The sequence below is a fragment of the Chrysemys picta genome, chromosome 4 (genome assembly GCF_011386835.1).
Source record: "Chrysemys picta bellii isolate R12L10 chromosome 4, ASM1138683v2, whole genome shotgun sequence".
NCBI lineage: Eukaryota > Metazoa > Chordata > Testudines > Emydidae > Chrysemys > Chrysemys picta.
In genome coordinates, this window is record NC_088794.1 from 13,458,417 (window position 1) to 13,481,576 (window position 23,160).

The 23,160-nt window shown below is 41.6% G+C and overlaps 2 protein-coding genes across 8 annotated transcripts in view; one reads left to right on the top strand and one right to left on the bottom strand.

Moving 5' to 3' along the window:
• The window catches only part of MAGI3 (membrane associated guanylate kinase, WW and PDZ domain containing 3), a 230,134-nt gene that overhangs the window by 169,114 nt on the left and 37,860 nt on the right, over window positions 1–23,160 (bottom strand). The window lies entirely within an intron of this gene.
• LOC135982893 (uncharacterized) lies at window positions 10,099–12,375 on the top strand. The gene is made up of 2 exons (XM_065591432.1): window positions 10,099–10,811; window positions 11,806–12,375. Exons 1-2 carry the CDS (start codon window positions 10,235–10,237, stop codon window positions 12,279–12,281), a joined length of 1,053 nt encoding a protein of 350 aa, XP_065447504.1. The 5' UTR covers window positions 10,099–10,234; the 3' UTR covers window positions 12,282–12,375.

Here is a 23,160-nt window from a genome sequence, read left to right on the forward strand (position 1 = left end):
AAACAACCTCCATTCCCGAGGTGTTCGTAACTGAGGTTCTGCTGTACGCAGAATATCGCTGATATGCGTAGTTGCTACAAGTTGTTCCTATAGATACTGATATCACTCAGTTTTTACTGGAAGAAACTAATGGAATTGTTACACTAAAGAGGTCTTCACTGATGTGTTTCAAAACACTTAGCTCTGAGGCAGCAGGAGCATTAGTGTCTACATACTAGATGAGATATTTACAAGTTAAGAAATGAAAAGCAAATATCCGCCGAAAAGTATCCCATAAAAAACCCTTTAAACTGCCCGAAGAAAAGAAAGTGATGGAATTCTTTCAAAGGATGTAAATCCATTTAAGATGATAAAATGTACATAAAAGAGCATTACCAAGATATTTCTCATAAATTAAAAGTATCTCCAGAACTAGCACCTCCCCCTACCTCCTATTTATATAACAACCTTCTGGAGGAAAGCAGATGTTAAGTTAAAAAATTGATGAGAAATTTTAAATCCTTTCGACAGAAAATCAATGTTACTGAAAATTATTTATAAGTGCTGGAGTGCTGGCATTTTTAAAATATTGGTTTTCAAAACAACACAACCTTTTTTTTTTTAAACACATTTCACAGTTACATCAGTTTTTACAAAAAGAAAAGAAAATACAGTAAAAAGATCCACTTTCCGAAGAACTGTCTAGGAAAGCAGCACTTAATACAGCATTCAGTAAGTATTCTAAAACAAACAACTTCACAGGATTTAAATTCCCTTTGAAGGGCTCTTGAGAATGTATGTAACACCCACTATACTGAATTTTAAATATTTTATTTTGAGTACCGGAGTCACATCAGAATGTTAGTATATAGTGCAAGGAATTCAAGGCTTGTTGACAGTTCTCAGAAAGCTTTTAAAATCTTCCCATTTAGAAAACAATTGTAATTTCCGTATTCCTCTTAATTTATTCTTTATGACTAAAGGTACTTGCATGAAGGCAGCATTTGGTCAAGAAGAGCCTCATCTGCTCCTAATGTTTATTCCCCACCTGAAGTCAAACCTTCATGCTCTGATATCACAAGCAGGACAACGGAAGTTTGTAAAGCACTCTGTAAGGCCTATATATTGCTAAATGTTATTTCCACAACTGTCACCTGACACACAAAAGGCATCTAACCTCAGGAAGCAAATGAAGTGCAGGTCAGGATTTTGAATGTGTGTTTTTTATACATACATCAACAAGGAGTCTGGTGGCACCTTAAAGACTAAGATTTATTTGGGCATAAGCTTTTGTGAGGTTTTTACCCACGAAAGCTTATGCCCAAATAAATCTGTTAGTCTTTAAGGTGCCACCAGACTCTTTGTTGTTGTTTTTGTAGATACAGACTAACACGGCTACCCCGATACTTGACATTATGCATACATCATTATTTAAAGGGAAGGCATGCACAATTATGCATACAAAGTTATTTTTAAACCAAATGTTTGTCTCTCCTGAGGCATTAGTAGGTCTTTAAGAACAAAACTAGGTAGTGTGCTTCACCTACAGCTTTACTCCAGTATTTAATCCCTGTATTGCAAAACCAAATAGAATTCATTCACAAAGGTAAATATAGGCACAGGATAACAATTAAGTTTTTGTGTTATCAGTGACAATCTCATGGAAAAAGTGAAACTACAGAAGCTCGAATAACCTGGCAATGTAGTGACCATTACATTCAAACATTCAACCAAGACCAGAAATGTAACTTCATAGCATGCAGCATCAAAACTAAAGGTTTAGGTTTCAGTGTCATATAAGAAAAGGAATGCAACCGAACATGTAGTAGTACAGAAAATTGATTATCTACACTAACATGGGAAGTTAGGGTTAAAAGTCATGAAATCCATTAGCCTAAAAAATTTAAGCAATCTCTGCATTAGAGCAGATGTTAAGGGCTTCCTAAAAGGTTACAAACTTCACCACTGGCCAAGCTGTATGCCCAACAAAAGCCCATTGCACAGTAAGCTGCTGCCTGAGATGTATAGGCAGCAGCAGAGAGGGGGCCAGAGAGATTCCTCTGCAGCACCAAACAGTGCCAGATTTTCTTCTCACACCAGTAGAAATAAGTCTTTTCTCGTTTTCCAATGTTCACCAAAATCAATAAGATTTTGCAGTTTCCACTGTGACAAGTCAGCTATCTCCATGGGGCCAGCCAGAATTCGGAAGCTACAATTAACGTTCTACATAGATCCAAAGTTTATTTTTTCATTATCCTACTTTTGAACCGTTGGAAATTGCCAATCACTTTAGTACCAGGAAAGATAATGGAGCAAATAATTAATCAATCAATTTACAAACACCTAGAAGATAATATGGTGATAAGTAACAGCATGGATTTGTCAAGAACAAATAGCGTCAGATCAACCCCAACCTGGGGCTTGGGTCCGGGCCAGCGGTGCTCGGCCGGGGGCCGGAACCAGGGCTGGCGCCCCAGGGCCCGAGACGCCGGGGCCAGAGCCTCTTGGCCTGGGCCGGCCAGCCACCGGAGGGAGCCGCTTGACCGGGGGGGCTGGACTGGGCCACGCCCCGCCCCAGCCCCAGTTTACCTGCTGCCTCCCTGTTTCAGGCTTCCTGTGAACATTTGATTCGCAGGAAGCAGGGGAGGGGGAGGAGCAGCGGGGCGGAGCGTTCAGGGGAGGGGGCAGAAACTTTGGGGAAGGAGCGGAGTTGGGGCGGGGAAGGGGCGGAGTGTCCTTTTTTAAAATTAAAATATGGTAACCCTAGTATATCTTGACTTTAGTAAGGCTTTGGATACGGTCTCTTATGACCGTCTCATAAACAAACTAGGGAAATGCAACCTAGATGGAGCTACTATAAGGAGGGTACATAACTTTTTGGAAAACTCTTCCCAGAGAGTAGTTATCAGTGCTTCACAGTCAAGCTGGAAGGGCACATCCAGTGGGGTCCTGCAGGGATCAGTTCTGGGTCCAGTTCTATTCAATATCTTCATCAATGATTTAGATAATAGCATAGAGAATACAGGTTTGTGGAGGATACCACGCTGGAAGGGGTTGCAAGTGCTTTGGAGGATAGGATTAAAATTCAAAATGATCTGAACAACTGGAGAACTGGTCTGAAGGAAATCGGATGAAATTTAATAAGGACAAATGCGAATTATTCCACTTAGGAAGGAACAATCAATCAGTTGCACACACACGAAATGACTGCCTAGGAAGGAGTACTGCAGAAAGGGATCTGGGGCCATCATGGACCACAAGCTAACTATGCATCAGAGTAACACAGTTGCAAAAAAGGGCAAATATTCTGGGATGTATTAGCAGGAGTGTTGTAAGACAGACACAAGTAGTAGTTCTTCCACACTACTTCGTGCAAATTAGGCCTCAACTGGAGTATTGTGTCATGTACTGAGCACCACATTTCAGGAAAGATGTGGACAAATTGGAGAAAGTCCAAAGAAGAGCAACAAAAATGATTAAAGGTCTAGAAAATATGACCTATGAGGGAAGATTGAAACAAGTGGGTTTGTTTAGTCTGGGGTAGAGTAAGTGGGGGGTAAGGAAAGCTCCATCAGCAAGGCCCAAGAAAATACCCTGCTGAGAATTCCAGGCCCTACATAATCCACAGCTGCTGAGAAGTGACAAGGGTTCTGGGATTTCCATATGGATGCTGTCCCTGGACTCTGTTTGAAGGTTCCATCTTTTGTATCAGTCTTTGGATAGACTAGAATCTCTACAGGTCTTCCAGCTGCTGGAAGCAAGGATGGTGTTGTGGCATGGATTCAGAAGATCTATCTCTGCCACAGACTCCTTTTGTGACATTAGGCAAGTTACATGATTGGCCTATGGCTGTGCTTGCAGAGACCCTTCTCCCCACAGGCTGAGGAGACCCAATATTTCTTGCCTATTCCTGGCAGATGCACATCTAGTAGCTCTCTGTGCACATGCAGCCAGCATTGTCGATTGAGCAGTTGGAGGCAGATGACAAAGATGAGATGCTAGATGTGCAAACAGGAAAGGCATTTCAAAAACACAGAGGTTTTAAATGGGGAAGAGGAGCTTTCCAGTCTCTTGTGACCCATGAGCAGTGGACTTCTAAACTGTAACCAGAGAGATTGCTGTTGCAGAGCCTCGTGCACTGTGGAACCATCTTTTCCAGGATACCCTTATGTTTATGACTTTAAAAGGTGTGTCATTACTGAAATTACAACATAAGCAGAGAAAATAAACTTGGCACATATAGGAGTACATGGTGGAATATTAAAAATGAAGGAATTTATCTTTTCCATTGAACAGTATGCCCTACTGCTTCATCACTATTCATTAAGAAAGATTTATCTTGAGTTATGGCACCCAGGGTTTTCAATTACATGTGAAATATCATTTTCCACATGAAGCATGAACAAGAACAAGCAAAAGGAAAATGATAGCTCAGCTTTCTGGATCATATTGCTTTCTGCCAAACAGTCAATAGTTAAATAGCAATTACCAACCTTTTGACTGTAAATTAGGAAATATGTATGGTCTCCATTTGTAAACTGAAGGGAGTAAGAGACAGCAATTATTTTATTTTTCTTTTGCCAATGTTTGAGTTGGAAGGAAACAAGTGTTGAGCAATTAAATATTGATATTTATTTTGGAAGGTATAGAAATACATGGCTCTTATGAGAAGTCAGAAGAAGGTAATACCACAGGTTTAAACGTAGTTACAGTAGAACCTCAGAGTTACAAACACCTCGGGAATGGAGGCTGTTTGTAACTCTGAACAAAATGTTATGGTGGTTCTTTCAAAAGTTTACAACTGAACATTGACTTCATACAGCTTGAAATTTTACTATGCAGAAGAAAAATGCTGCTTTTAACCAACTTAATTTAAATGAAGAGCATAGAAACAGTTTCCTTACTTTGTCAAAACTTTAAAAAAAAAAACTTTCCCTCTTTTTTTGAAAATGAGGCCCTGCGTGAAGCGCCTGCAATCTTGTAAAACAGCAGTTTGAAATTAAGGCAGCAGTTAGGATTTTCTTTTCCCTTTCAAAAATGAACGCTGCCAAAAAAAAAAAAAAGCGGATAGTGAGTGTCGAGATTTCAACGAAGCATGAAATACAAAATATTTTTTCACAAACGGGAACTCGAAGGTTCTATGTCTGATTGGTCAGGCGAGCATCACACAGTGTTCCAGGAGTACAATTTGAATCGCTATTTTTCAACGAAACATCCTAATTATGGCAGCAACTTAACTGAGCAAAGGGCAAGAAAAGCTGAGAAACTCGCCATGAACTTAAAAGCTCAGCAAAATATTTGTGCGCGACAAGCTATAGCTCAGGAAGCCACTACAAAGGAAAGTTATGTTCTGACGTTTTAAACTGCTCAACAAAATAAGCCTTTTGCTGAAGGGGAATTTTTGAAAGAATGCATGGTTGATGTTGCTGGCATGCTGTGCCTGGAATATGTTGTGATGTTATATTTATAATAGTAAGGAAGGTTTTATGTTTATTTCCACTAAAATGTATCTTTATTAAATAAAGTTTATTTGAATATCTCTTCTTCAGAGTTAAATAGATTAACATTGCTTAATTATGGTTTACTTTGAAGCTAAAATAGTTTGAATATATTTTGGTTATTGCCATGGTCAAATGGAGAAACACTGATGATTCAACAAAGCTAATTACAGATCGTAAAGAAATCAGCAATAAGCATGAAAACTACCGAACTTTTACGTAGTGCAGTACACTGAAAAGTTTTAGCTAGCATACAATTTGTGTTCAGAGAGGGGCAAAATTGCGTGGTAAAATCAACAAACAGCTCAGTAACGTACTAACCGCATTCTTCAACAGAATTATTTTAATAGTGTTGATTTTGAAACCAACTTGTGGTGTCTCTGTTTGAACATGAATTGTTAATTTCATGAGCATTCATGGCCCACCATATAATTTCCATACCCAGATGTGGTCCTCGGGCCAAAAAGTTTGCCCACCCCTACTCTTCTGGGACGAGTACTGCTCAACAAATTCCTAAATGATCCGCAAAAGGGGGTAAACAATGAGGTGGCAAAATTTGCAGATTTACTCAAGCTAGTTGTGAGAGTTTAGGGAAGTCACTCAGCTGCAAAATGAGGATAATAGGTTTTCCCTACTTCAAAAGGGGGTTGTGAGGATAAATGCATTAAAGACTGTGAGGCACTCAGACACTATAGTAATGGGGGGCAGATAAGCACATAAAATAGATGATGGGCTATAATCCACAGATGTAAAAATATGCTGGATTTATTTTAATTTTTTTTAATTTTTACAGGAATTCGCCTAAACTTTAGCCTTCGTGTGTAGGCAGAGTAAAGAAAGAATAAGTAAAATTCTTAATTTAACTCTCCGAACTACATGGAAGGGATCCAAGGGCCTGCTCACTGTTTGCCACCAGCATGAGGATTAACTCATAATGGTAAACTGCTCAGTACAAGGAAGGAAAAGAGTAAGATAGAATGTCGAAAAACATGTCAGACCACATTTAAATGAGGAAATCAACTACAAAGTGAAGTAACAACATAAATTAAGGTTTCAGAGTAGCAGCCGTGTTAGTCTGTATCCGCAAAAAGAAGAACAGGAGTACTTGTGGCACCTTAGAGACTAACAAATTTATTAGAGCATAAGCTTTCGTGGACTACAGCCCACTTCTTCGGATGCATAACATAAATTAACTAAGGAAACAGATCAAAAGAGCAATTTACCATCATGGAGCCTCAAAAAGGCCTCTGACCCATATGCAATACTATGTTTGTAAGTCGCCAACTCATTAGCTAATTCATGCTTTTACTTAACAGAAAGTTTCTGCACATTGTTAAACCTAACTAAAAATACAACACAGAGCATTAACAATCTTCTAGAGCCGCTGCATGCACAGAGTATGTCACAAGGCACTAAAACAGCTATTTAAAAAATACTAAACTACTATATTTTGTTAGGCTTAATTTCTCATTTTTATTTAATCACTAAACTTATACTATTAACTAAAACAATATTCTTAAAATGCAACCGCATGCATTTAAGGGTTAAGATTTAATACATTATTGATATTCCTATAGTACTCCCAAGTCAATGGAGGGGAATATACAAAAACAAATAGTGATCAGTAGTCACAGCAAGATAAGATATAGCAATGCACCATGGAGGTCAGACCTCATTAAGTATCAGCCACACTAGCTATGAACATCACACACTTCACTGATAAAGAAGCAAAATGTAATACCACTGAGAAATGGCAGACATTTAAAGTTTTATTATTTCAACTGATGTAATAATTTGTGACACAGGATGCGTCCTGGCTGGAGAGCACTTGACAAATAGGCTTCATAATGTAGCGGAAGGAAAAATTAGGGATATTGGCCTTGTATGTTCTCAAACTAGTGGGATTCAACCATGTCTTCCCCTTGCAGATTTTTAATGCTCACAAAAAGCAACTTGTCCCAATTGTCGGTTTCTTTAAAACAGGTCTGTGTCGCAAAAATGGTGACTAACTGAAGGCAGATTGGTTTTAACAATACAGATAAAAGCACAAATTATCAACCCAACAATTTGAAATGCATAATGACACTACCCACTTACAGCAAAGATTCAGCCAGGCTCATATTTTAGCAGATGAGCCTGCTCTGACATATAAACTTCATTAGACTTTAACTGATTACATTTCCTGTTTTAAGCAACCATTCCTCACAATTTATTTTTATAGCCACCCAAGCAGAGATAATCTCCAAGTTAAGGCAGAAACTACTGAAGTTGCCTCAACACTGAAATAGGTTAGGTTAGTGTTAGTAAGAGGAAATACCATACTGCAGAGAGCCTCAATTTGCTGCAAGGCAACAGGACACTTTTCAACATTTTGATGATAAAATGTTCCATAAATGTGTACCAAGTTAAGCTTGTCAGACCTTGGAGAGTCAGAAGGTGAGATTTTATTCTACACTTAATATTTTTACAATTAAAGAAAATTGATTTTAAAAAGTAGAATGTATTTGAAGAATATTTGCCTTCCTACCTACCACATTACTAAGCACGTAAGAACTTCAAAGACACGACCAAAAAAAAAAAATTTTTTTTAAAGGTCTTCTCATTCAATTTTCAAGTTTGTTTTAAAAGCACAATTCCCATAACCTACTCTGATGCCTATTTTCTTTTCAAGGTAGCATTAACAGCAGCAACATAAATAAAATAAATAAAGTAAAACAACAATGCCTAAGCTGTGTGCATTTGTATATCATATATTCCATTTCAGTACTCTGCACGTGTTGTCTCTATGACTGAGTGAAGAATAAATTAAGATGGAAAATAAAGAGAACCATACAAGATGCCTTTTAAGGACCATAATTGTTCAACAACAAAATCATAAAATATACCGGATATGTATTTTATAAGGAAAAAGATAAATTTGATATAACAAGTACTCAACCAGGCAATTGCAATGATAAAATAAAATTTTTCCCCTTAAAGTGTGTAGAGGGGGCCACACTAAACCCGACAGCCATGTAAGTGTCAATTTCCTTTGTTGTTAATGGATCTAACCGATACCCAAATCCCAGGGGACTTGGGTGGATTACATTTTTGTGAAACACTCAGAGGCCCTTGTGATGAATATGGGGCTGCTGTGTAATAATTTGTGAATGCTGTATGTGGCCTCATGATTGAGATGTTTACTGTATGAATGTTGGTTTAGTTTAATAGTGTGTTGTAAGGAAAACAAGCAGGAAGAAGATTGGTCCAAAACAACAACAACAACAATTTACAGGGGGATATCATAGGATATGTCAACATGGGGATAAAAAACCTACAGCTGTCCCAGGTCAGCTGACTGAAGCTCATGGGGCTTGGGCTCTGGAGCTAAAAAATTGCTTCGTAGACATTCGGACCGATGCTGTAGCCCATGCTCCGGAACCCTGCAAGGTGGAGGATGCAGGGTCCCAGAGCTCAAGCTCCAGCCTGGGACTGAACATCTACACAGCAGTTTCTCGCCCCGCAGCCTGAGCCCTATGAGCCCAAGTCAGCTGACCCAGGTCAGCCGCGGGTGCAATGAGCAGAGTTATCAATATGTTAGTGCAATACAGGATAAATGAACCATTTGTACAAGTATATATCAAGTGTACTTCATAATTTTGCATGGGCAACCTTAATTCTGAAATTCACTAACTTTTGAGTGCTTGAATTTGCAACATTAATTTTCCTTTAATCTAAGTTTTTTCCTCCATGTAACTTCCTAGCTTTTAAAAATAGCAAACTGAAAAAAAACCCAGGAAATTCCATCATGTGGCAACATAGCTGATTAGCAAGACTGGAATCTTTAAATATAGAATCATAGAATATCAGGGTTGGAAGGGACCTCAGGAGGTCATCTAGTCCAACCCCCTGCTCAAAAGCAGGACCAATCCCCAACTAAATCATCCCAGCCAGGGCTTTGTATACTGCACAGACATATTCCCTTGAGCTAATAGAGTCACTGAGAGAAGATAATAACCTACTACTACTGCCACTACTAAGTGAGCCCAAATTAGAATGGAATGGGTCACTCTGCAGTGGGTTTCACAGGTATGTGCTCACAGCAGAGGAATGGTGAGACTCAGGGATCCTGGTTTCTATTCCACGCTCTGGAGAGGAGTGTGCTCTAATGGACACAGACTTCTAACCATTCCCAAAACACTGGACACCCTCTGCCTGGTCTCCACCCACCTGTTCCTGTCCTAGTCTTGTTCTCTACTGCACCACTTCTGGCTCCTTGTCGGTGTGTCTGCTCCTCATGCTCCTAATCAGTCTCATTACCCAGAAAGTGCTAGTCTCATTCCTCCAGACTCACCATCCCAGTCTGTCCCATTATATACTAAGGCCTGGTCTACACTAGGCGTTTATGTCGAAGTTAGCGCCGTTAAATCGAATTAACCCTGCACCCGTCCACACTGCGATGCTATTTAGTTCGACATAGAGGTCTCTTTAATTCGACTTCTGTACTCCTCCCCGACGAGGGGAGTAGCGCTAAATTCGACATGGCCATGTCGAATTAGGCTAGGTGTGGATGGAAATCGACGCTAATAGCTCCGGGAGCTATCCCACAGTGCACCACTCTGTTGACGCTCTGGACAGCAGTGCGAGCTCGGATGCTCTGACCAGCCACACAGGAAAAGCCCCGGGAAAATTTGAATTTGAATTCCTTTTCCTGTCTGGCCAGTTTGAATCTCATTTCCTGTCTGGACATCGTGGCGAGCACAGCAGCACTGGCAACGATGCAGAGCTCTCCAGCAGTGATGGCCGTGCAGTCTGGGAATAGAAAGAGAGCCCCAGCATGGACTGATCGTGAAGTCTTGGATCTCATCGCTGTGTGGGGCGATGAGTCCGTGCTTTCCGAGCTGCGATCCAAAAGAAGGAATGCAAAGATCTACGAGAAGATCTCTAAAGACATGGCAGAGAGAGGATACAGCCGGGATGCAACGCAGTGCCGCGTGAAAATCAAGGAGCTGAGACAAGGCTACCAGAAGACCAAAGAGGCAAACGGACGCTCCGGATCCCATCCCCAGACATCCCGTTTCTACGAGGCACTGCATTCCATCCTCGGTGCTGCCGCCACCACTACCCCACCAGTGACCGTGGACTCTGAGGATGGGATACTGTCCACGGCCGGTTCCTCAGACATGTTAGGGGACGGGGAAGATGAGGAAGGAGATGAGGAGGGCGAGGCAGTTGGCAGCTCTCACAACGCTGATTTCCCCGACAGCCAGGATCTCTTCATCACCCTTACAGAGATCCCCTACGAAGCGTCCCCAGCCATTACCCCGGACACAGAATCTGGTGAAGGATCAGCCAGTAAGTGTTGTAAACATCTAAACATTTATTTTTAACAAAACAGGAATATTAACAATTAAAAGAATGGGTTGTTCATGATTAGTGTGCCCTAGGCGCTTAACGGTTTAGTAAGGGGCAGTGCAAGTTTTGAAAAGAAATCTAGCAATGTCCGGTTTTCAGTGATTGTCCTGCACAAGCCGCTCTACTGTGTATTCCCTGCTACTGCAGCTACAGTAAAATGCGGTCTATATGTGCGGGGATAGAGCAGTAATCCTCCTGGGACATCTCGATGAAGCTCTCCTGGAGGTAACTTGAAAGCCGTTGCATGAGGTTCTTGGGGAGAGCGGCCTTATTGGGTCCTCCGAAGTACGACACGTTGCCGCGCCACGAGATTATCAGGTACTCGGGGATCATTGCTCTGCACAGCAGGGCGGCATACGGCCCTGGTCTTTGGAGGCTTTCCCGGAGCATTCTCTCTTTGTCGCTCTCGGAGATCCTCATCAGGGTGATGTCGGCCATGGTGACCTGCTTTTAATTAGGTAGGGGAATGTTAGTGTTGGGACTGCTTTCCCGTTCCTTTACAGAACTGTCACCGCTGGTTTGCAGCCACGCGGTGGAGGCGGGAGAGGGGCAGCCGAAAGGGATCATTCCCGGGGACAGCCGCGAGGGGGTGGGACAGGGGCAGAGTTCCCGCTTGCCGGATTGCTGGCAGCAGGGACTGACATTGATTTAAATGTGAAATGAGGCCAGTGGTAATATAAAAGTTTTAAACTGCCACAAGTGTACGGCTTACCATGTCTGCCTGCAACAGAAATTCCGTTGTGCTGCCTCGCTTCTCAAATGTGCTGTTCAAGACCCCAGGCACAGAATGCGAAGGCCGAGAATTCGACCTTGTGCTGAGTGCGCATGTGAAAGGTGCTGTGCATGGTCTTGTTCACAGAGAAAGACTATGTTCTTTGTTCACAACTACATTTATCTTTCTGAGGAATTCACTCCCTTTTTCCCATTTCCACAGCCCCGTCTGCGACTGTCTCACAACCTAGCCTGGAATCACACTCCCAGAGGCTAGCGCGGATTAGGCGTAGGAAGAAGAGGACACGGGAGGACATGTTCTCTGAGCTTATGGCCTCTTCCCAAGCCCAGGCAGCACAGCAGACCCAGTGGCGGGAGAACTTGACCCGAATGCACCAAGCCAACATGGATCGGGAGGAGAGGTGGCGGCAGGAAGACCAGCAGGCGACTCAAACGCTGCTTGGACTACTGAGGGAGCAAACGGACACGCTCCGGCGCCTTGTGGATGTTCTGCAGGAACGGAGGCAGGAGGACAGAGCCCCGCTGCAGTCCATCTCTAACCGCCCTCCCCCGCCACCAAGTCCCATACCCACCTCACCCAAAGTGCAAAGAAGGAGAGGCGGCAGAGTCCCTGCTAACTCTCACTCCACCCCTGCAGAGAGCTCTAGTAGCAGAAGGCTCTCATTTCCCAAAATTTGAAAAGTTCTTTCCTTCCCGCCTGACACAAGCCCACGTCCAAGTTTCACCTCCCAATGCCATGTGTAGTTGATAATAAAAAATTCGTTTCTGTTAACTACTGTTTCAATCATGTTCTTTTGGAGGAGGAGGGGAAAGGGGGTTGGAAATTGGACAGGACAGTCTCCTTTGGCAGGGTACATAGTCGGGGGCAGGCACAGCAGCAGGGCACATACACAGTGCAGTGATGCAGTGACTAGTTGCCCCGGTTAGTCTGGGAGGTTGTTTTGATGTAATGTTGGGGGGGGTGGGTTGCTCTGTGACTTTGTGGCGGGGGAGGGCAGTTACAGATCTTAAGCGCCGGTCCTTAGACAGGATCACAGAGCCACACAGCATGGGATCTGTAACCGTCCTCCCCCTGCCACAAAGTCAAATAGACCTCCCATACACACAGTCCCGATCAGGAGGGTTGACAGGCTCCGTTGAAACAAGCATCCCACCGCAGCGGAGCCTGTCAATCCTTGAGTTTAGAAGCTGCATTCGCATCACAACACTAGACCCGCCCCGCACCACAGTCTGCGTCCCAGTTTTAAAAAATTCCCGCTAAAACAGTATTAAAGAAAACGGTGTGCTTTAACAAAGTAGAACTATTTTTATTTCGACACGTGTGTTGGAGGGGGGGTGAAGGGGGTATGTAACTGGATAGGATAGTCAACATTACCTGGGTAAAGAAACGGGGGCAGGTTTAGCTTCTCAGTACACAAACTATAAAATCACAGGTTACCCTGCTCACTCAGGAACTTTGCTTTCAAAGCCTCCCGGATGCACAGCGCTTCCCGCTGGTCTCTTCTAATCGCCCGGCTGTCTGGCTGTGAGTAATCACCAGCCAGGCTATTTTCGTCAACCTCCCACCCCGCCATAAAGGTCTCCCCCTTGCTCTCACAGAGATTGTGGAGCACACAGCAAGCTGCTATAACAATGGGGATATTGGTTTCGCTGAGATCACAGCGAGTCAGTAAGCTTCTCCATCTCCCCTTGAGACGGCCAAAAGCACACTCCACCACCATTCTGCACTTGCTCAGCCGGTAGTTGAAGAGTTCTTTTTCAGTGTCCAGGGCGCCAGTATAGGGCTTCATGAGCCAGGGCATTAGCGGGTAGGCTGGGTCCCCGAGGATGACTATAGGCATCTCCACATCCCCAACAGTTATTTTGTGGTCCGGGAAGTAAATACCTTGTTGCAGCCGTCTAAACAGACCAGAGTTCCTGAAAACACGAGCGTCATGAACCTTGCCCGGCCATCCCACGTAGATGTTGGTAAAACGTCCCCTGTGGTCCACCAGTGCTTGCAGCACCATGGAAAAGTATCCCTTTCGGTTAATGTACTGGGTGGCCTGGTGGTCCGGTGCCAGGATAGGGATGTGAGTTCCATCTATGGCCCCACCGCAGTTTGGGAATCCCATCGCTGCGAAGCCATCTATGATCGCCTCCACGTTTCCCAGGGTCACTACCTTTGGCAGCAGTACATCAACGATTGCCTTCGCTACTTGCATCACAACAACCCCCACGGTAGATTTGCCCACCCCAAACTGGTTCGCGACTGACCGGTAGCTGTCTGGCGTTGCAAGCTTCCACAGGGCTATGGCCACTCGCTTCTGTACACTCAGTGCAGCTCGCAACCGGGTGTCACTGCGCTTCAGGGCAGGGGACAGCAACTCACAAAGTTCCAGGAAAGTTCCCTTCCGCATGCGAAAGTTTCGCAGCCACTGGGATTCATCCCAGACCTGCAGCACTATGCGGTCCCACCACTCAGTGCTTGTCTCCCGTGCCCAGAATCGCCGTTCCACGGCATCAACATGACCCATTGCCACTGTGATGTCCTCGGCGCTGGGTCGCCTGCTTTCTGACAGGTCTGTGCTACTCTCAGACTTCAGGACATCACCGCGGTGCCGTAGCCTCCTTGCCTGACTTTTCTGCATCTGCCTCAGGGAAACCTTTATGATAAGCTGCGAGACGTTGAGAGCGGCCACAACTGCAGCGATGGTCGCAGCGGGCTCCATGCTCGGAGTACAGTGGCGTCCGCGCTGTCAATGACTGGAAAAGCGCGCGAACTGTTTTCCCGCCGGCGCTTTCAGGGAGGGAGGGCGGGAGTGATGGACGGATGACGACAGTTTCCCAAAAGCACCCTCGACTCATTTTGTTACCCAGAAGGCATTGCCGGCTACACCCAGAATTCCAATGGGCAGAGGGGACTGCGGGAACTGTGGGATAGCTGACCACAGTGCACCACTTCGAATGTCGACGCTATCACCGTTAGTGTGGACGCACAAAGTCGAATTACTGTCCTTAGTGTGGACACACACGTTCGACTTTGCAATATCGATTACAAAAATTCGATGCAAGTAAAATCGAACTACTCTCGTAGTGTAGACAAGGCCTAAGTAAACTATAAGACGTGCGTCAATATTCTTGAGTTGCCAGAAAGAGAACTTCAATTGCAATTTCAATAAAACATTCCATTTGAACACAGGGTCTGGGTTACTGGTGATGAAGGGAACTAGAGGCTCTTGACAATACCACTGAGGGTATTTCTCTGCAACACAGAGGACTGTCACAAAGCAGAACTAATATCTAGAGTTCTTGTAATTGGTTCTGGCTTTGATTAACCCGACTAAGCCCCAAAGTGCTAAAAAATATGTTCAAAATAACTTCAGATTCTAAAAATAGTCTCCAAATTTGCCCTCAAAATATTTTACCATATTAGATAATTAGGAACTATGACAATGAGTAATTTATTTGATTACTAGAGACAGACACGGTTATATTATTTCTTTTGGAAAGAAAGCAGAAGAAACAAAGAAAAAAAACCCAAACACACACCAGGGCTAGCAGCTGCTCATTTATTTTTCGAATGGGTTGTTTAACCTACCTAGCAGAAAAATGAGGGCCTTGGGAGAGAATACTGTTTCGGAGAGCAAATTCTGGTAAGTATAATCACATCCTATTCAATGGTACAGTTGGAAGAAGGTCATAAGTGATCTTAATTGCCACACTCACATACTAGGCCTACTAGTGGTAAACTATATTCCTAGAATTTTTAAATTAAACATTAATTGGCTGCCTGCCCTTTCAGTTCTTCCCAGTCCTGTTACAGCCTTGGCTGAACACCTCCATTTTACGGCAGTTAAATACAAGCAGAGTTCTGGATGCTGCATTTTCCTTTGTTCACATTTGTGTTCAAATATCAGTTTATTTTGTCCATGTTTTACCCATTCAAATCATCATATACAAAAAGAGTCAGAGCAAATTAAGAGAATAGGAACATTACATTTCGCTAACAAAGGGTTAAGGATTTCTAAGTCAGTTCAACTGACCTTGATATGACTTACTGAAGAGTTGATTGTGTTGTGGGTAACACAGATGGTTGACTCTATGCTGCCAATGTTTTAAGCTCAGAAAATGCTTGGTTTTTCAAAAAATAAATAAATTTCCCCATGCTGTGTTTACTGCTTTACATATGCCTCTGACTGCCAAGGAATTGTTAAATAATCGGCATGAGATTCATTTTGTTAGTACACAGCTGGGTACTTTAGTCATACAACATCTGCTTCTCGACATTACTTCTTCCTTTTCCTTTATCTATTAGTGGTTTGTAAGAAAGTGGTCTCAGCAGAACACATTATCTCAATACTCAGAAGCAGAAATTGATAAATGAGTGTATTAGCTATGACCTGTTAATGCTCACAATAACTAGTCCTCATTTAACCCTATGATTGAAGAGACGCATCACTCAGGTAGTATGTGATATAATCAAAATCTGCATACACCTTTTATTTTTACTTTCCCCAAACTGTTCATCCTTACTATTGCTTATTTTCCTATTTGAGACAGGTAGGCCAATGCACTCAACTGAATCTATATAAATAAGCAGCAAGTCAAACTAGGTCAAAACTTGAGTCAAAGAGTTGGGTGCTTGGTTAGGATGGTGACTGTATCAACACCCTACTCAAGCCCCATCAGCTCATCTAGTCTGTGTTCTAGGTTGGCATCCCCTCTACTAGACATATATATATGAAAAGCCAATTTCAATGCCTTCAGATCTTCATTATGATTAAAAAACACTGGCAGTTATGCCTTTTTAGAGAACAGGTCTCACATACCGGTTTTAGCAAACCTGTGGAATAAACAGCTTCTCAATCAAATTATTTCATTAGACTATGAGGTTCCTTAAAAACACTTAATACTCAATATTTCATTCCATAGCAGTGAATTTCTAAACCAGTAAATATGGTGCTTCCAGAATCTTACCCTCAGAACAATTTTACTGTCGAGTCTAAAAAACACAGGTGGAAAGCTCAAATATATCTGCAGTATAAAACACTCATAAGATAATATTTCACTGATGTAATCAAAACTGAATGACAAGTAATTCTCAAACAAGTACCAGTACTAGAGACAAGTTTAGAGATCTTTGAGGAAGAGTGACAAATTTGAACAAGTTGAGAGCTTTTTATAACTGCACAAATGTTAACTTAACCTTCTCTCCTGCACTTTAAAGACCTTAATTTTTAAAAATATGTTTTTAAGTGTATCTTTTTAAACAGGCTAAAGAGATGCATAAAAAATTGGTAAGATGAATGTAATTATCTCATCAGGATTCTAGCCTATTTTCTCTGTGTGTGTGTCTACCTCTAAAATGTTTTAAGTATGTCATTTATGTATAATCCATAAGTATAAAATACCCTGAGTGCTTCTGAATACTGAAGGCAAGTCTACTTCAGCTCAAGTTATCTGCTAATTTTTGTTTTGCTTGATGAGATTTTGGTGACAGTCAGAAACATACATACATTTTGAATATTTGACAATGGTGAACTTGAGAAAGTTCATCTATGCCTGAATATTTCCTTCGATCAATTTTTCATTTATTGCTTTTCAACTTCATTGTTGTCTCCTTGTTCTTGTATTTTCAGAGTGTAAATAGGTTTCAGAGTAGCAGCCATGTTAGTCTGTATCCGCAAAAAGAAGAACAGGAGTACTTGTGGCACCTTAGAGATTAACAAATTTATTAGAGCATAAGATTTCATGGACTACAGAGTGTAAATAGGAATCCAATTTACCTTCTTTATAACATTCATTATTTTGTATACATCTGTCATGTCCCTTTCTCTAAAAAGATGTAATCTTTAATTTCTCTTTAGTCCAGGAATAAATACTAAGTTTCTGAACACTGTTATTGTCTCTGGACACCTATTTCTGCAGTACTTTTTTCAAAGTACAGTTGATCAGAAATTAACAGTTTTCCGGTGTCAGCCATATATACTAAATTGATTAGGTATTGCGTCTGCTTCTGAATGAAGTAAACAGACTTAAGTGGCAGTAAATTTGGGCCAATTATGAATATTACAGTCAGCACAATGGTCACAATTCAGGAAAGCACTTAAGGACATGAGCAAGATGTGCTTGAAGAATACTATACACTTCACACACATTGCCAAACATTATTTGAATAGTATGTATTGCATATTACAGAATTTCTACAGTAATTATATACAAGTGACTTTGGATAATGGCTCCATTCCAGGTATGGACAGTAGTACTTGTTCTTTTAAACAAAATTTCAGTTAACCTAATTCATATTATGCATCAGTGTCTTTCCTAGTTTTCTTTTTAATGCCATACTCAATCTCATGACTGAAAAATGAGAGGGTGTATTTCTTTACTTGCCACTGAAATCAAAGTATGGTTATCCCAAGATAGACAAAATTGAAAAATTTCAGTGTTCAACGTAGCATAAATCATAATGAAGAACTTGACTGGAGTACAGAATACTGTAACAAGATAATTCAAAGTATTCCTTCCCATTGAGTCTAACACATTTTTGACATCTATAACCCACTACATACAATATAAATCAGAAAGAATTAGATTAAATCCCAGAAATATCAGACGAAAACATCAAAATCTGAAAGGCAGCAGCAATAGGTAGTTGTACTTATTCAGAACAGTCCCTGAACAAGCAAGCACAAGTAAAGATGGCCCCCTGTAAAGTGCTTCTGCAATGAGGCTAGCTGATAGCAGTGAGTGCTGACGGTAGATTACAAAAGCTCATTTATCCTCCGAGTGCTTTTGAACAAAAAGTGCAGAACTTCCATTTTCTTATTAGCTCCCACAATAGATACCAATCTTTGTTCTCCTTTGGTTTAACACTGCACTTTAAATTCTGCACTTTTAGAAAAGCTTTTAATCTAATTTCATTCTATATTACCTGATTTAAAATGGTTTACAATTTTCTTCTCCGTATATAAAAACGTTAGTTTCTACATAACATTACAATTTTTGTGCTACGAATGAGAACACAGATTGAAAACACTTAACTTTCAGTGCTACAACTTGGAAATGGCTCATTAAAAAGTGCAAGAAGAATAGAAAATAGTACTAATAATTCAACCCAGGTATTATCAATTTTATGGCATACATAAGACTCTAGTAATTATACAAACTAATATTTGGTGCACCACCATTATATGTAGGTAAACATACAAATAGTTGGCTTTGGGTATGACAACTGCTATACACAGGTAAGAAAAACGATTATTATATGAAACCCCCAAACCAGCAGCCTGGCCATTTCAAAGGCAAACAGCTCAACAGATGATATATCTCAGACAACAGATTTCACGTTTGTTTGTTTTTTAAATGGAAAAATATAGATTTGAGTAATGTTAGTACTCTTAATTGATATCTGTCAGGAAAGTTCTGAGATACTCCCCCGGTCTGGCGGGCAAGTCTGCAGGCTTGAAAAGTACAAGTGGACTTGAACCAGTGGTACTCCTTCACTAAGCATCTAGGGTTTTCAATAATTAACAACATACTGTTCTCTGTCACATGATAGGATCCCTGAGCACAGGTCTACATTACAAACTTAGGTTGCCTTAAGGCATCTTGCATCGATTTATTTACACGTGACTGCATTCAAACTCCCCATTACAGCAACACAGTAAAATTGTCTCCCCAAAATGGCACTGAGCCATAGTCAATGTACTGTAGTCAATAAAACATGAGTTTATGCGTGACCTATGTCAACCCTAACAGCCCTCCAGAAGCTCTCCCACAACGCCCAACCCTGACAGCTCTGGACACAATTGCGAACTCCACGAAGCTGCTCCATGAACACTACCAACAACCTCAAACTGTGTTTTATGTCATGTCCCTCAGAATCTGTCCTCAAAGAAATCATCTTGTCCCCTACTGTTACAGTTCTTCTTGCGGCTCTAGTAATACTGGAGAATCGTGCATCCTTCATTTGCAATGTTCATGAGAATAGTACAGAGCTATGTGCGCACCATGCTTCTGTCACAGATGGCACACACTGAACAGCACAACACAGATGTGTGAGGTCTTAAAGCGCATGAAAATTATGGAATAGGGATGGGATTATGAGATGGAGAAAGTTGTATGATGGGAACTTGACTGCTAGCACGCACAGTTCCACTGTGCAACTCATGTCTACCCCTTAACACACTGTGAATACATCCCGGATACCTAGTCACGGTGCACTGCACTTTGCAATGATGCAAGCACTTGTAGCAAGTACATGAAACACGGATGCAAGCAGTCAAGTATGCATTTGCACGAATGATATACTGACTGTACATCAATGCAGAGGCGACTAGTGGGAGGGACACAAAGGGGGGGCACCAGCTAAAGGGGGGGCACGTGACCTCCCCACATAACTCATGCCCACCCCGCTCCCCACATGACTCATCCCCGCCCCACTCCCAGCCCGGGAGCTCTGTGCTCTCCTGTCCCCTCCCATCCCATGTTCCCTGAGGGGAAAGGAGGCTCTGCTCTAGTCCCCCGGCATGTGGAACCACTAATGCACTCTCCCCCACAGCCTCTGGCCACACTGCCTGCCTGGGATGCTGCCCGGTGCAGTGTGCTGCCTGCCTGGGCTGTCCCAGGCAGGTAGCGTGGCTGGAAGAAGAGAGGCTCTGGTCCTGCCTCTTCCCTTCCAGCTCCAGCTCTGACCCTTCATCTCCCCAGCTGCTGGCCTTGCCCCACCCCCCCATTCCCCCAGAGTTTTGGGGAGGGTCATGTGACCCTTCGCCACCCACCCCACGTCACCACTGCATCAATGTAACTTGAGATGACCAACATTTGTAGAGAAGAGATGACCTGAGTTAGGGCAGCTGCCACACTGAGTTTTTAACAACACTGACAACACAACAGTTTCACAGTGTTGTACAAACTTTAGTTTTAGTCACAAAATATGATTTTGTAGGCAACTGTTAATGAGGAAAGCTTGCTTGTTATGTAACCGATAGCTAGAAATACTGTCTCAATTCCCTTTCTAACCATGAAATTCCATTTTATAAAGAAAGAGAGGCCAAAGGTTCCATTAAACTGGGTGTTAGAGCAATCTTGTTTGAAGCTTTCCCAAGCACTACTTTTGTAACAAACTGACATCAGTAACTCATAAATCAATATAATGTAGCTAAATATTATTAATACTGGTGTGGTAACCAGCTTTAGTCCAGAGTCTATTCTGGGTACAGCTTCAAACTGGTTAGACAAAAGAAACAGAGGTGTGCCATAAAGTGATCAAAAATCAAATTCTTAGCATCTGTGTTTTACAGCCATCATTGACAATTATACACAGGAGAAACTGAGGCATGTAGTATTCATGCAAAACGTTAAGAAAATTCCTAGTTCATTACATCTGTTAACATTGGTTCATTTGTTTATTTGCAATGTTGTGCATGAGATTTGACAGGAATATCATCATTTCAGTTTTTCTTAAAACTTTTTTTTAGAACAAACTCCACTGACAACAGTCAAACATGTTAGAAACTAGCACCAATTCAACCAGGCCAGAGAAAAACAGTCATTTCATTCAAAGACAACTATTTTGGTGCACAAATCAAAGTAAAAGTGACAAAAATTAAAAAGTGTCAACAATCATTAAACAACCAGCACGCACTTTTTTCAGTCCACGTCTCCCAAGTACAGAGGAGTGGGCTCTCCCCTAGGGCAAGATTACTAAATTTGGGTGTCTAATTTAGGGAGTTAAAACCATATTTAGATGCAAATAACTGGGCTTGATTTTTGAAAGGTGCTGAGCACCCACAATCCCAATTGACAAACAGGAGCTGTGCATGGCAGCACCTCTGAAAAAGCAGGTTGCTTATTTAGGATCCTAAAGTATGAACTCAGGTGCCTGACATTAGATATCCAAGTTAGAACATTTCGGCTTTGAAATCTTTCACTTCCAAGATGTTTGTCTCTTTTTTCATGGAAGTTAACTGACCATTAGAGGACCACAAAATAAGCAAGTCCACAGTGAACCGCATTAAAAAAAATACAGAAAAAAAACCAGAAAAGAACTACCTTCTAGTCACTAGAGCTAATTAGACTCTTCCCTGGACTCAGTGACTAACATTTAGGAAGTTTTTTTCAGATGAATTTTCACTCCAAAGCCATTTCCCCAGGCAGAAGTCCCAAGCAAAATAATTATATTTGTGTAGTCCCTGAGAAAGAAAGGGTCATTTCATTTCCAATCATAAAAAGTTCACATTTGGAGTGCTTAGTTAGCTCTTCTGTTCTGGTAAGTTTCAATAAGGAAACATTGCCAATCTTCCATCTTTAGGCAGCTGTCTGCAGAAGCTGGACATTTATGTCTGCTTAAAAAAAAAGTGCTCAGTAAACTCAAGATCAACACAGAAAACAATTCAGATAAGAAAACATTTCAAATAAAAAAGTGTCTTAAGGCAAAGCCAATCTAATTTCTAGTCTCTATTCTCAATCTATCACAAGGCAACTATGTATACCCTAAAAGGAAAACCAAAACTGAGTAACCATTTGCTGTATTTACTGAGCAGAATAAGTCATAAAACATTATTCCCTTTACTACCACACTCTTCAGACCATAGGCTGGTGGTTTAGAACACAATGATCTTTTTTAAAAGCTTTACTATCACCAGAGAAGTGTTTCACAAAGCAGATACTGTACTGCAAATCATACATTATGCTTTTTAAAAAAAAATAAAAATAAAAACGTATTCAAGAGCCTGCACTCAGAGCTTCAGTTTATAATAAAAAGAACAGGAGTACTTGTGGCACCTTAGAGACTAACATTTAAGCATAAGCTTTCGTGGGCTAAAATCCACTTCGTCGGATGCATGCAGTCGCAAATGTATATATATATATATATATATATATACACACACACACACACACACACACACACAGAACATGAAAAAATGGGTGTTGCCATACCAACTATAACAAGAGTAATCAATTAAGATGGGCTATTATCAGCAGGAGAAAAAAAAACTTTTGTAGTGATAATCAGGATGGCCCATTTCCAACAGTTGACAAGAAGGTGTAAGTAACAGTAGGGAGGGGAAATTAGCATGGGGAAATAGTTTTTACTTTGTGTAATGACCCATCCACTCCCAGTCTTTATTCAAGCCTAATTTAATGATGTCCAGTTTGCAAATTAATTCCAATTCTGCAGTTTCTCGGAGTCTGTTTTTGAAGTTTTTTTGTTGGAATATTTCAACTTTGAGGTCTGTATTTGAGTGACCAGGGAGGCCGAAGTGTTCTTCGACTGGTTTTTGAATGTTATAATTCTTGACATCTGATTTGTGTCCAATTATTCTTTTGCGTAGAGACTGTCCGGTTTGGCCAACGTACATGGCAGAGGGACATTGCTGGCACATGATGGCATATATCACATTGGTAGATGTGCAGGTGAATGAGCCTCTGATAGTGTGGCTGATGTGATTAGGTCCTATGATGGTGTCCCCTGAATAGATATGTGAATAGAGTTGGCAACGGCTTTGTTGCAAGGACAGGTTCCTGAGTTAGTGTTTTTGTTGTGTGGTGTGTGGTTGCTGGTGAGTAT